We start from the raw sequence: 13590 nt of genomic DNA, 5'->3' as shown, positions 1-13590 counted from the left end.
TGTGAGCAAATTAATGCCTTTTATTTTTCCTTTAAATTGTTCTGAATGGTCTTCTTGACACTGTGTGTGCAAAAGAGCCCTCACACATACAGCATCACCACTTAGAAACTTTTTTGGGGGTGGCGAGGGGCAGAGGGAGAGGGACAGAGAGAATCTTAAGTAGGTTGCATGCTGGGCATGACATAGGGCTCAATCTCACAGCCCTGAGATCACGGTCTGAGCCGAAATCGAGAGTCAGAAACTTAACCAACTGTGCCACCCAGGTGCCCCACTACTTAGACACCTTTAATAGTCTTTTTTTTTCCTGTAGGAAGTAAAACTCTCACAAACTTCTTAGCACAATATTCAAGTTCTTTGACAAAAGGGACCATCTTAGCATTTCAGTTTTAACTCTCCTGATACAGCCTCAAGCACTTTGAAATATTAAAATAATATTAATAATAAGTTAGTACCCTCTACTATAGCCACCACTGACCCTAACTTCTGCCCCTCATGCTACTTACTGCTCATTTCCTTAATCTGAACTATTCTCCTATTCTTTCCTTCAATACTCAATCTTCCAGATACGGCTTGTATAGGTGACAGTATCATATTTTACATCACGATTCTCATGCATGTGTATTTCCCCCTACCAGACTCTGCAGACAAGGACTGAATCTTTCTGAAGTTTCAGCTCTAGCACCTGACAATCTGCTATAGCAAGCACACACTCCACACGTTTGCAACTCTGATCAGAAATGAAAGACTGAGGGTTGATACCTGTTAGAATCTTAATTCTTCTTTACATTACAATTTCTCAAAAATTCACCATGTCACTGTACAACCCAGTAATCAAACTTATGGGCAGTTATCCCGGAGAAACAAATTTATGCTCACATTTAAAACCTGTACAGAACTATTTACAGCAGCTTTATTCCTAATTTACCCATACTGGAAAAAACCCAGATGTCCCTCAACAGGTGAATGGTTAAACAAACTGTGTACATCAATACAATGGAATACTACTCAGCAATAAAAAAGAACAAAGTATTGATAAAACAACTCGAAAATATCTCAAGGGAATTATGCTGAATGAAAAAAAAAGCCAATCCAAAAAGATTACATATTATATGATTCCACTGAGATAATCCTGAAATGACAAAATTAAAGAAATTCACAAGAGATCAGGAGTCGGCAGGGTAAGAGAAGGAGGTGAGAGGTTAAGCAGATGGATGGAGCCATAAGAGGGCGTCACAAGGCATCCTTGTGGTGATGACACTGTCCTGAATCTTGACTGAATTAATATCTTGGTGGTGACATCTTACTACAGTGTAGCAAGATGTTACTATTGAGGACAGTGGGTAAAGGTACATATAACTCTTTTATTTCTTAGAACTGCATATAAATGTAAATCAAGCAGAGAAAGACAATTATCATATGGTTTCACTCATATGTGGAACATAAGCAATAGCACAGAGGACCATAGGGGAAGGGAGGGAAATCTGAAGGGAGAGAAATCAGTGATTCGTTAATTACGTATAACACCCAGTGCTCATCACAACACGTGCCCTCCTTAATACCCATCACCCTGTTACCCCTCCTCCAGCCCCCTCCCCTCTGAAACCCTCAGTTTGCTTCCTGGGGTCCATAATCTCTCATGGTTTGTCTCCCTCTCTGATTTCTCTCCCACTACATCAAAACTACATCAAAACTACATCAAAAACTAATGATGTACTCTACAGTGGCTAACTGAACATAAAAACAGAAACAAAACAAAAACTAACAACACTGCAAATCTGAACCAAGAACCAGATTCTCAGTGCAAGAGTACCTCACAAATAATCATACTCTCAAACAAAATATCTTACTGTAACTGGCAACAGAATAGGGTTTTGCCAACAAGAAGCAAGGAGCTCTCTAGAAAAAGAGACAGGTAAGAGTCATTCTGGACAATATGAGAGAGGAGATTTCTTTACATATGAAAACTATGTTCAGAAACTGGATGGCAAAAAAAAAAAAAAAAAATTAACAAGAGAAGTATTGCTGCCCAGACAATGAGCAGGGACCCTAAGTGATAGTCCATCTCTACAAGTGACGGCTGGGCTTCCATGGGGATGAGTAACAGCCACTGATATGTGAAATCTGATCTGTTTGCCATTTAAATCCATGTGACTCACTGAAGCTGGCTGCATTCACATCTAAAAATATAGGAAACCTGCAGCCTAAGCAAATTGGCTCATTGACGCATGGGATTTTGATTCAAACACTACACATTTGGAGACAGTGGTTTTATATTTATGTCAGCTAGCTGTAAGGGAGGTTCTGCTCCTCAAACGCCAGAGTCTAGGTAGAAATCTAGATGCGAAGAGGATCACAAGAATTATCTGCTTATATACATGATATCTGGCAGTCACGTGACACCTTTTTGGTAACAGGGAACATGAGATCTGAGGTGCTCTGCAGGCTAGAAGGATGCCCTTCCTTGGGAATCGGGTGTGCCCCACTAAATGCCTGTCTCCGAAGAGGACAGTGGAGTCATAAGCTATAAATGACAGAGTAGGGTGTGGTGGTCACATGAATGACTGAGCGCCACTTGGACTGGCAGTGGCTGAGTCTACAAACAGAGGGTGTGGTGCTTTGGCCCTGCCATTTTTTTTGTTTGTTTTGTCCAGTCCACTAAGTATCTCTTCCAGTAATGCCTACAGCCGTAACAACTGGTGAGTGGGGCAGCTGATTTCTGGGTGTTCCCTCTTGGACACCCAATTCCTTCCCAAGAGGCTGTTCATATTCATGGAACCAGTAACTTTTCAGAGGTGCCCCCTTGATCCCACTGGGGCCTGCCTGGCCCAGCCACTGCTGCACTCACCCATCAGGACGCTGAGCAGCTTCTGCACTCTGGAATTGACCCCCACAATTCGGTAGAGCCCTTGCTCATTGATCCCTGAGAAGAGAAACAGTGATGATTTAATTAGAGGCATGTCAGAACACAAGTTAAGCCAACCCAGCCAGATGCACTTTTTTTCATTTTCTCAGTCCTTCTAAAACCCACTCTAATTAAAGTCCCCTGTCACTCAACTCTGCTCTTAGCGAAGGAGTGGGATTTGGTGCAGCTGTCTAGGATTTCACGGATGTGCTGCACACTTCAGCCCTTGTGTTAGTTCAGTTCAGTCAACAGAGGGGAAAGAAACCTTCCTCTTCTCTTGCCAAATGCAGCATCTGAAGAGTTTTGAAAGATGCCAAATACATACTTTTAAATATGTTACATTTAACCAATTTTTCAATTTAAAAAGCCAAAACTGACATGATAGAAAATTCATACTGTAGAAAAGAATAAATGCTTTATAACCTATTTTCAAATACAGAATAAAAATACAGAGGTGTGAGAGCATTTTTAATTTTGGACAATGTTCACCAAGACTGAGAAATTAGGAAATCCATTTATTTGTCATGTAAACATTCTTCATGAAGAAAAAGGAGAATTATCTTCATCCAACCCAAGTAAATGTGCAGGTGAACTAGAAGGGGATTACCTAAAACACCCAAAGAACCAAAAACTAAGCCACCTTAATGCTTTGTTCATTTAAGTGCAAGGATTGGATCACCGCTATACCATTTACAAAAAGGGACCCTTTAGACCAAGTGATTGAAGAAATGATTTTTCTGTTTAGCCCTAGGCCCATCATACCCCACACCTTTCAACTAACTGGTCTCCTGCTTCCCATCTTATTCCCCTGATGTCCATTTTTCAACCAGTAACCAAAACGAACTTCTTTAAGTATGTATCAGTTCAAATCCTCTCTTTACTCAAAACTTTCCAATGGCTTCCCACTGCATTTAGACCATAATCAAAACTGTGGCCCACAAGGCCCTGCAGGATTAAGCACAGGCCCACCTCTGCATCATCAACCACGTTCACTCTGCTCCAGCTACACTGGTCTTCCTGTTTCTCCCACACATCAAGCTTGTGCACCCAAATCACAGCCTCTGCACAGCTGTTTCCTCCCCCAGGAACATGCTTCTCCCAGATCTTTTTATCATTCAGGTCTCAACCGAAATGCAACCTCTTCAACCTAAAGCATCCCATGACCAACACTACTGGCTGGTCCCCTACCCTCTTTTCTTTGTAGCAAGTAACAATATGTGAAATTATCTTTCTTTTTTGGTTTCTTGTTTGTCATTCTCCCCACAAACTACGATATAAACTCTATGTACAGTGATTCTGTCTTCTTTACCATTACAGGCCCCATACTTAGATCAGTAGACAATACATGACATAATGAATAAAACACTGAGTTATACTCCTTCAGGGCCACCACTTTGGGACCAAAACAAAATTTCCTGAAAGAAATTTGGGAAAAGGCTGATTCTACAGTGTCTCCAACCAGGCCTATGTAGAATTAAGGAATAAAAAGAAGTGGTCTAGAATGATAGGATGTTATAGCTAAAAAGGACCTGTAAAAGCACGTACATCAGCCTGCATGGCTCGGCGACTAGGAGACTGTGATCTAAAACTAAGGGATGGGCCCCAAGCTACTTAACGGCAGAACCATTATTCAGTAACATGGTGGCTTAAAGGACTTGTCCTTTCTGAAGTGTCTCTACTTCTTCTGTGCTTGACCTTTCCTGGAACTGGATACAACCCTGTCTCCTGCTGGACGATGATTAACAAACCCCAGAAAATATGGGATGTCTGTTCACCTCTGGTCACCACAAATAATTATATACATACATGCATTCCAGTAGGAAAATAATCACTTCCTTCAAGTATTTATGCTAAAATGGCATTTAACTCACATTGTCCTCTTTTCCTTTTTGTGTCAAATGAAAACTTTCTTACAAGTTAAAACATATCATTCTCATCTTCATTTTAGAGCAGGAGGGGACAAAGAGGCAGAGGCTAGGACACCAAACCACTGGTGACCTTGTTCTTCCTCTACTACTTATTATGTACATTTTCTGGCTTTATATCATAAAAAGCTGTCCTCCTGAGCCACTAGTCTGCATTTATCACAGGCTCTGTGAAGGGTTTTAAATGATTCCACTTCCCTATTGGTTTGGCTGCTGAGAGCTCAAAGAGGTGGCCCACCTCAGGCAAGTGGATGAATTTCACAGTGGAGGGGAGGGGATTTTTGTTTTGAACTTACTTTTGGCTGCATTTTTATTATGCCTCTACTTTTGTTAACCCTGTACCTCTTATTCCTCATTCTCTTCTCTTAGAATGAACAGAAAATTAAAACACCTGTTGAAAAACTGCCTTAGTAACAGACAGTTTGAAAATTCAGAAACTGCAGTTAAGGCAAGTAGATAAATCAAAGGAAGACAGTAAGAAGAGCGGGGAGCCCCACTGATGACCCGGTGATACCTGTGCATATATGGATCTCCCTTACCCCCCACCACCCCCAGAATGCATTCATACTGTGCAAGCTGTTCCGTAACTTTCGTTTTTCACTTAATATGTAATAATGAAAACTTGGCATGTCAATAAATGTATTTCCCTGCAGTTTTAGCGATTCACAGCTTTTTACTGCATGGATGTACCACTAGTGATTCAACCAATTTTTGAAACATTTGACCAGTTTCTGTTTTTCACTTTAACACCACTGTGTAAACAGCTTTGTGGCTCAACCTGCCTGTGTCCTTATTTCCTCCAGATCAATTCCCAGAAATCTCACCTATTTCTACTTTATATTCTCTGGCTCTATTTCACTTCTCTTTGCAAGCCGCCTTAACTCTTTATTGAAGGAAGGTATAGCAGAAATAAGCAAACATTTAAAAAGTCTTAGAGCACATTCAAATAACTACTTTGGAAAGAACACTTTCTGACTGGGTAGGAGGAGTAGCTCATACAGTTAAGATTTTTTTCATCCCCTTTTACTCAATGCTTTATAGACTTTATATATTTATATTTTATATTTATAATATAATGTAATAATTATAATAGAACTCTTACTAGTTATGGATCCTGCTTTAAAAGATAAAACTTCTGGGGCGCCTGGGTGGCTCAGTTGGTTAAGCGACTGCCTTCGGCTCAGGTCATGATCCTGGAGTCCCGGGATCGAGTCCCGCATCGGGCTCCCTGCTCGGCAGGGAGCCTGCTTCTCCCTCTGACCCTTCCCCCTCTCATGTGCTCTCTGTCTCTCTCATTCTCTCTGTCTCAAATAAATAAATAAAATCTTTAAAAAATAAATAAATAAAAGATAAAACTTCTTTCAATCAAGTGAAAAAGACTAATGGGTTGAGAGGCTGTGGAACAGTAAGACTCACATCTTTAACAATGGTTCAAACCAAATCCACAGCAAAGTTAGTTAACAGCTTTTCTCAGGAGTATCATAGACCAGAGTACTCAAAGCTCCCAACTGCCAGAACTGAGAAATCTCCTTTGGGTCAACATCTAAGGATGGGAAGGAGACCACTGGGATGAATCAGCTTCCCTGATTCCTAAAGTCCTGCTCCTACAGACCCAGGAAGTGTCAATGTACAACAGGCAGGGCCTGGCTACAGCACTGCTACAGGAAACCAGGGGCCTGACCCCTTCTGCCCACCTGGATAGTCACCAGGGACTGGCTTTTCATAGCATGGTTCTTAACCTGGCATCCACAGACCCCAGGAGTGCACTGGAGAATTCAGAGTGTCAATGAACTTAGGCAGGAAAACAATCACGCCTTTACTTTCATGACCCTGTCACTGAAATTAAACATTTCCTTCCATTATGATATAAGCAATAAATCACAGTGTTAGCAATACCTGTGACTTGCTCAGAAATCAGTTATTTTCATAACACACTGCGACTTTTATAGACATCTTGAAATATCAGGACAGCTGACCCTTGATCAACACAGGTTTGAAATACACAGGTCTACTTACACATGGATTTTTTTGTTTCAATAAACACAGTACAGTACAATCAATGTGCTTTATGATCTTTTAATATTTTCTTTTCTCTAGCTTACTTTATTGTAGTATTATAGTATATAATACATGTAACATACAAAATATGTATTAATTAATTGCCTATGTTATTGGTAAGGCTTCTGGTCAACAGAAAGCTGTTAGTAGTTGTTTGCAGGGGAGTCAAAAATTATATGCAGATTTTCAACTGCACAGGAGGGTAGGGGGTCGGCACCCCGAACTCCCACATTATTCAAGGGTCAACTGCATTTCCAAATTATGCCAGTTATCAGACCTGTGTCTATTACTTATTATTTAAAGTGGTAACAAAGAAACACATGTACTATTACATCACAACTAGGTCTTTCAATATTTTAACTGAATTCCAGTAACTAGACTCCTTATTATCCTATGTATTTGACACATATGTCTTTAAAACATTCTACTAATCAGCCAAAGAGGTTGATGACACCAAATTGATTGAGAGCCCCTGCTTCGGAGCAACACAACTTGTAGAAACACACTAATAATGGAACTTGGGGAGTTAATGAGTCACTTAAAATCGGGAAACAGGTAGCAGGTCTGACACCTCACCAGATGCGTGACCTTCACTGAGAACAATGCCATCTGTTGAACGACTTTACCTCTGGTTTCCACAGCGTGGATGCATTTCCTGATTATGCTGAAGCCAATGCTGTCCAACTGTGCAGCTGAAAGAGGAAGACAGGGGCAGTCAAGTTGCTGACCATGCACACCAACCTCAGACAAGGTCTGGCAGACCCAGGATCAATCAGTCCCATGGTTTGGCCACAGATAAAAATGATTAAAAAAAAAAATCAGCAGGCATTCACTGAGAGATTACCATATGCCAGGTCCAGTTCTAAGTGCTTTGTTTATATTATCTCATTTAATTCTCATGGTCACTCAGCAAAGTTATCTTCTATTTACAGTTGAAGACACTGCAGCATAGTGATATGTGCTTTGCCAAAGGAATAAGTAGGCATCCTTTAAATCGCTTGTTCTGTTATTGTCAGGAACTGTTGGACTAACTGCTTCCTGGCCTCCTTCAAAAAGCATAAATTAAGTGGCACAATAAATGTTAGATAAGTGCTTTACATAGATTATTTCAGTTAATCATCGTAAATCCGCTAGGCTGATACTAGCATTAGCTCCATATTATAGATGAGACAACTGAGATTTGGCAAAGCTAAATGTCTTGATCAAAGCTGCAGAGCTAATAGGTGGGAGACTCACTCCAGAGCCTGTGAAGACCTAACTGCCTTAAATATGACCCTGAATTAAAGAGAGAAGTCGAATCCTGCTCAGGTGATTAGAAAAGAAGGAAAAAATGGTAAAAGGAAAAGTGACCTAAAGGAAAATTAAAGCAGCCTAGAACAAAGAAGTTACCTGATGAGTAAGCATAAGGCAGTAGAGCCATCCTGTGTGGGATCTGTCAGCAAGTAGTAAGAGTTTTCCACCTGCTACAAACGCCACTAATGTGACTCAGAAAATTAACGATCAAATAGTAGCAACCTTTTCCACAGCCCAGAACCAATTTCCAACCTGCAGTGAGGCTGGGAACCCACCAAGATTTGTCTCCATGTTTTGATTACCCAGTGAGAAGATGTGGATGGTAACTGTTAAGAATGGGTTCACCTTTTGAGCACCCTGGGACATCAGGGGCAAGACATTTTACAAACTCATGGGTCACAGTGGAGAAGAGAATGGTAGAAAGTAGGAAGGGAAGTATTTTTAAATAATTTGTCATCATCTTGGGCAAGAAATAAACTTGTAAAATATGAGAACTATTGAACTCATTCTTTGATCTAATCCAAACAGAACTTTTCTCAAAAATTTTTTTTAAGTTTTTAATTTTAATTCCGGTGTAGTTAACATATAGTGTGGTATTAGTTTCAGGTGTACCATGTAGTAATTCAACACTTCCACACATTAGCCGGTGCTCATCACAACAAGTGCACTCCTTAATCCCCATCACCTATTCAACCCATTCCCCCACCCACCTCCCCTCTGGTAACCATCAGTGTGTTCTCTATAGTTATGAGCTTGTTTTTTTGGTTTATCTTTCCTTTTTTTCCCTTTGCTCTTTTGCTTTGTTTCTTAAATTCCACATGAGTGAAACCATATGGTATTTGTCTTTCTCTGACTTATATGCATTAGCATTATACTCTCTAGTTCCATCCATGTTCTGGTAAATGTCAAGATTTCATTCCTTTTTAATGGCCAAATAATATTCCTGTGTGTGCGCGCGCGCGCGCGCGTGTGTGTGTGTGTGTGTATGCCACATCTTCTCTATCTATTCCTCTATCGATGGACACTTGGCTGCTTCCATAATTTGGCTACTATAAATAATGTTTCAATAAACATGGGGGTGCACCTTGCTCTAATTCTTTATGTATATGAGTGAACTTACATCCAATGAAGATAAAAATCCTTAAGAAAATCACCGCATTCCTCAAACTAAAAAGGAATGCTGATTTATTAAAAATTCTCTTCTCAAAGGAAACAAAATAACTCTTATTCTTACCGACATACTTATCACTTACTGATACTTATTTTAAAAACATCTGGTCTCTAGGATAGTCAGTAAAGTACCAGAAAAGGAGGAAAACAGTATTTCTCTTCCTGGAGACTACCTGCTATACAAACCACCGCTCTTATTCTCTTAAAGTTGTAAGGAGTCTACTAACTTACTCTCATGCTTTTTCTAGTATAAACCAAGTATTTACTGAGTCTACTAACTTACTCTCATGCTTTTTCTAGTATAAACCAAGTATTTACTCTGCAAATCGTGCAGTACAGAGCTTTCTGACTCAAAGCTGCCAAGTCAGATTGAAATCAGTCTTCCAAATGAAACTCAATCAACTCATGCCATAGACTTTTCCCAAATTTAATAACAAACTATGATACACAGGCTAAACACCTGTTAAAATCTAGGCAAAGATTATTTAAAATAAGAGTTTTATTGAGATATAATTCACATACCATAACATTCACCCATTTAAAGCTCAAAATTCATTGGTTTCTAATATACTTACAAAGTTATGAATCAGGCACCATTATTTGATTCCATAACATTTTCATTCTCTTCCACATAAAACTTCATACATGTTAGCAGTCACACCCTATTTCCTGCCTTCCATCAGTTCCTAAAAATCAGTCATCTGTTTTCTGTCTCTACAGATTTGCCCATTCTAGGCAAGTCATATAAACGGAATCATATCATACAAGGTCTTTTGTGTCTAGCTTCTTTCACTTGGTATAATGTTTCCTAGAGACATGTATGTTGCAGCATCAATACATCATTCCCTTTTATGACTATATCGTCTGGATATACCACATGTAATTTATCCATTCATTGATTGTTATTTCTACTTTCTGGTTATGAAATGCTGCTAGGAACATCTCTGTGCAAGTCTTTGTGTGGACATATATTTTCACTTCAGTTTATACCTACAAGTGGCATAGCTGGATTACATGGTAACTCTGTGCTGAACGTTTTGAGGAACTGCCAAACTGCTTTCTAAAGCGCTGCACCATTGTGCATTACCACCAGTGATGTATGAGGGTTCCAACTTCTCCACATCCTTGCTGATATCTGTTATTGTCTTTTTTATTATAGCTTTCTTAGTGGGAGTGAAGTGGTATCTCATTGTGGTTTTGATTTGCATTTCCCTAGTGACTAATGATGTGGGGCATCTTTTCATGTGCAGGGGAGGATATTCATTCCTTTATACAGTAATCAGAACAGAGCCTACTGGAAACTATTTGTCAGAAGGGAAACTAGTTTTTGTACTTAAGGAGGTTTCCAAAACATTCATAACTATGATTCAATAGTCAGTTGAAGCCTTTTAGTTCTTCTTTTGAGAGGTGATCAACGGAATTTATGCACAGGGATGACAGCTGAAAAAGTACCACGATTTTGCACCATCCTCTGGGGCGCTGCTGAGACGGATTCCAAGCTTGGATGCTTTAAGAGTACATTTGCGGCATGATCTTGTTCTACACATGAATCAACATCTATCTTGGACAAAAAGTATTTTGCTTCCTTCACCCCATAAACAGTGGCAAAAGTTTTGAAAGGTTGAAATAACCTGGCAGCTGACAGTGACAACCCCAGTAACCAAAGGATACCTGCTCATAAAGCCATCGGCATAACTAGCAGAAGAAATAAGGGCAGAGCTAGAGATAGACCTGCAAGGCCAAATGAGTCCTTGAATGCAAGAAGCAAGATCCTTTCCTAGGTAAGTAATAGCTAATGGAAAAGAATGCAATGGAACCTTCCAAGTATACCCAGAAAAAATCGAATTCCACTAACCTACATTAATTACCATTACTTCTTTTAGAAATTAACAAAGCAAACTGCCCCCCCTCCCCAAATCTCTCAGCAATTCTCCTTTGGTTTTCCCAACATTATTAAGTTCTTTCATTTGTTTTAAACCTGCTAACTCCTTTTCTTGAAATAAATCTTACACAGACATTACACATTAAGGCCTTACACATTACACATGTAACATAATATTAGTATATATTAGTTGTCTGAGTTCAAAAGTATAACACATTTACATATTACCAAGTCAAAGGGAGTTCAAGGTAACTCTGTCAGCCTCTAGTTGTTCAAGTTGCATTCTGATGATAATTATTACAGTTTTATAGGCAGATAACACTGTATTAAGAAGTGAAATTCATATCAAACAACAGTTCCCAACAAGGAACTCATGATACACAATCATTGCTCTAAGTCTCTAAACTGAAACTGGTAAAATTATTACATTGCCTGCTGCCCTGGGACATCCCTGTTTGTCCCTGTGTCTCTAAGGCTATGCCACCCACAAGCACGCACGTACACACATGCATGTGCACGCGCTCACACACACACATACACACATGAAGTCTGACTTCTATTCTGAACTTGAATTCCCTGCTGATGTCATGATTAGGTTACTAATGATTAACAACTGCTTTATTATTTAACATGTACAGAGTACTACTAATGTAATAGCTACCATAGTGCATACATAACTAGAGATCATTAGTTCTGATCTCTGCCCAGCAGGTACATAATCTAAGTTAATTGAGATCGCCTCTGCTGAAAAGCAAGTTCCCACTAAAAGGTTTAGAACATGATCACCACCGAACAGAGTTTGTTAATGACAGAAAAAGTCTGAGCAGACTGCCAGATGGAAGAGGCTGTCCTTAATCCCCTGAAGCAGGTGATTCAGCTCTTTTACTGGGCCAAGGCTCAGAAAAGGTCAGGGATTTATTTGCAATTTCTCTATCCTTATAATCTCCAGGAATAATCTCTCATTAAATATCTACTAGGCTTGCATTATTCCCTTAATTTGACTTGCAATGAGTTGTTGCAGGACCTGTAGCTCCTAGGCCTGCCATCCACTGTCTTGCAGCTAAGGCCTGAACTGGCTTCTCTTCCTTCCTCGGCCTCAACTTCAACTCTGCCCAGGATTCTGCACCAGGCAGCCCAAACAGCTTTCATATGATGACTGTCAACAGAGCTCACACCAAATACCCAGGTTAACCTGCCAAGTTAGAAATCTATCACCGTCGGGTACCTGGGTGGCTCAGTCGTTAAACGTCTGCCTTCGGCTCAGGTCATGATCCCAGGGTCCTGGGATCGAGTCCCACATCGGGCTCCCTGCTCGGCGGGAAGCCTGCTTCTCCCTCTCCCACTCCCCCTGCTTGTGTTCCTGCTCTTGCTATCTCTCTCTCTGTCAAATAAATACATAAAATCTTTAAAAAAAAAAAAGAAAGAAATCTATCACCGTCTTAATTTTCATTTCAACTTTTAAAGCCTTGTTTGTCTCCTTTTAGAGGAAGGTCACACACGCCTATTTTCTCAAAGTTCTACGGAGAACACAAGAACACTGAGAGTTGGGTTGATGCTCAGTCAGCTCGGAGGGTCTTAGGGCAGAAGAGGGAAGAGGATGCTTGGCAGACCACTGGGTATTATGCGTCGGGTACGAACTCCAAGAGCAGGGAGGCAAGTTAAATCCAGGAACAAACAGTTTTACTGCAAAGGTCTTGAAACAACAACATAGTATATAAGGTTCAATCCAATGACGTTCTTGCCTAAAAAGAGGAGGCTTGCCTAAAAAAAAGGTGGCCAGGTGGAGAGACATGCTCTGCAGCTTCTTGCACCAAATGCTACCTCACCTGAGATGTTTTCCCTGGCTCTTTCCACCTTAAAAGAAAATGAAGTGTGTAGGTGGTACAAAACCCTTTGCACTCCCCCTCTTTCTTACCCTCATATCCAAATTATCACCAGGTCCCTCAATTTCGTCTCTCTCCATCTTCACCACCACCATCCTGGTCCTGGCCTCCGTCATCTGTTACCAGGACTGCTGAGATGACCACCTAACTGGTGTCCTCATACGTCCTATGGCTCCCTCCAGTCTGTCCTCCACATTGCAGCCCCCCTGATCTGGACGAAACCAGACCATGTGCCCTCCCTGTTTAAAATCTCTCAATGGCACCCCACTCTTCTCAGGAAGATAACCCAAATCCTTCACAGGTTTCACATAACCCTGCATGGTCTAGCCCAGCCTGCCTCATCTCACACTACCCCTCCAGACCTAAGCATCCTACCATAGTGGCTTTCAGAGCATCCAACTGACCACACTTTCTCTCCAGCCTTTGCACATACCGTGGATTTCACTTGGAAGCCCACTGGCCAAAGCAACTGCAGAT

General features: G+C 40.6%; 1 protein-coding gene across 2 annotated transcripts in view; it reads right to left on the bottom strand.

Moving 5' to 3' along the window:
• The window catches only part of ARHGAP26 (Rho GTPase activating protein 26), a 419879-nt gene that overhangs the window by 164359 nt on the left and 241930 nt on the right, over positions 1 to 13590 (bottom strand). For both annotated transcript variants that reach the window (XM_021702216.2, XM_021702215.1), the window contains exons 13-14: positions 7512 to 7577; positions 2846 to 2920 (exon numbers count right to left, since the gene is read on the bottom strand). In XM_021702216.2, the coding sequence (XP_021557891.1) occupies positions 2846 to 2920; positions 7512 to 7577 (141 nt within the window). The remainder of the gene's footprint in view (positions 1 to 2845; positions 2921 to 7511; positions 7578 to 13590) is intronic.

The sequence above is a fragment of the Neomonachus schauinslandi genome, chromosome 7 (genome assembly GCF_002201575.2).
Source record: "Neomonachus schauinslandi chromosome 7, ASM220157v2, whole genome shotgun sequence".
Lineage (NCBI taxonomy): Eukaryota > Metazoa > Chordata > Mammalia > Carnivora > Phocidae > Neomonachus > Neomonachus schauinslandi.
The sequence above is the reverse complement of the archived record's forward strand: the minus strand, read 5'-3'. Positions and strand labels throughout refer to the sequence as shown.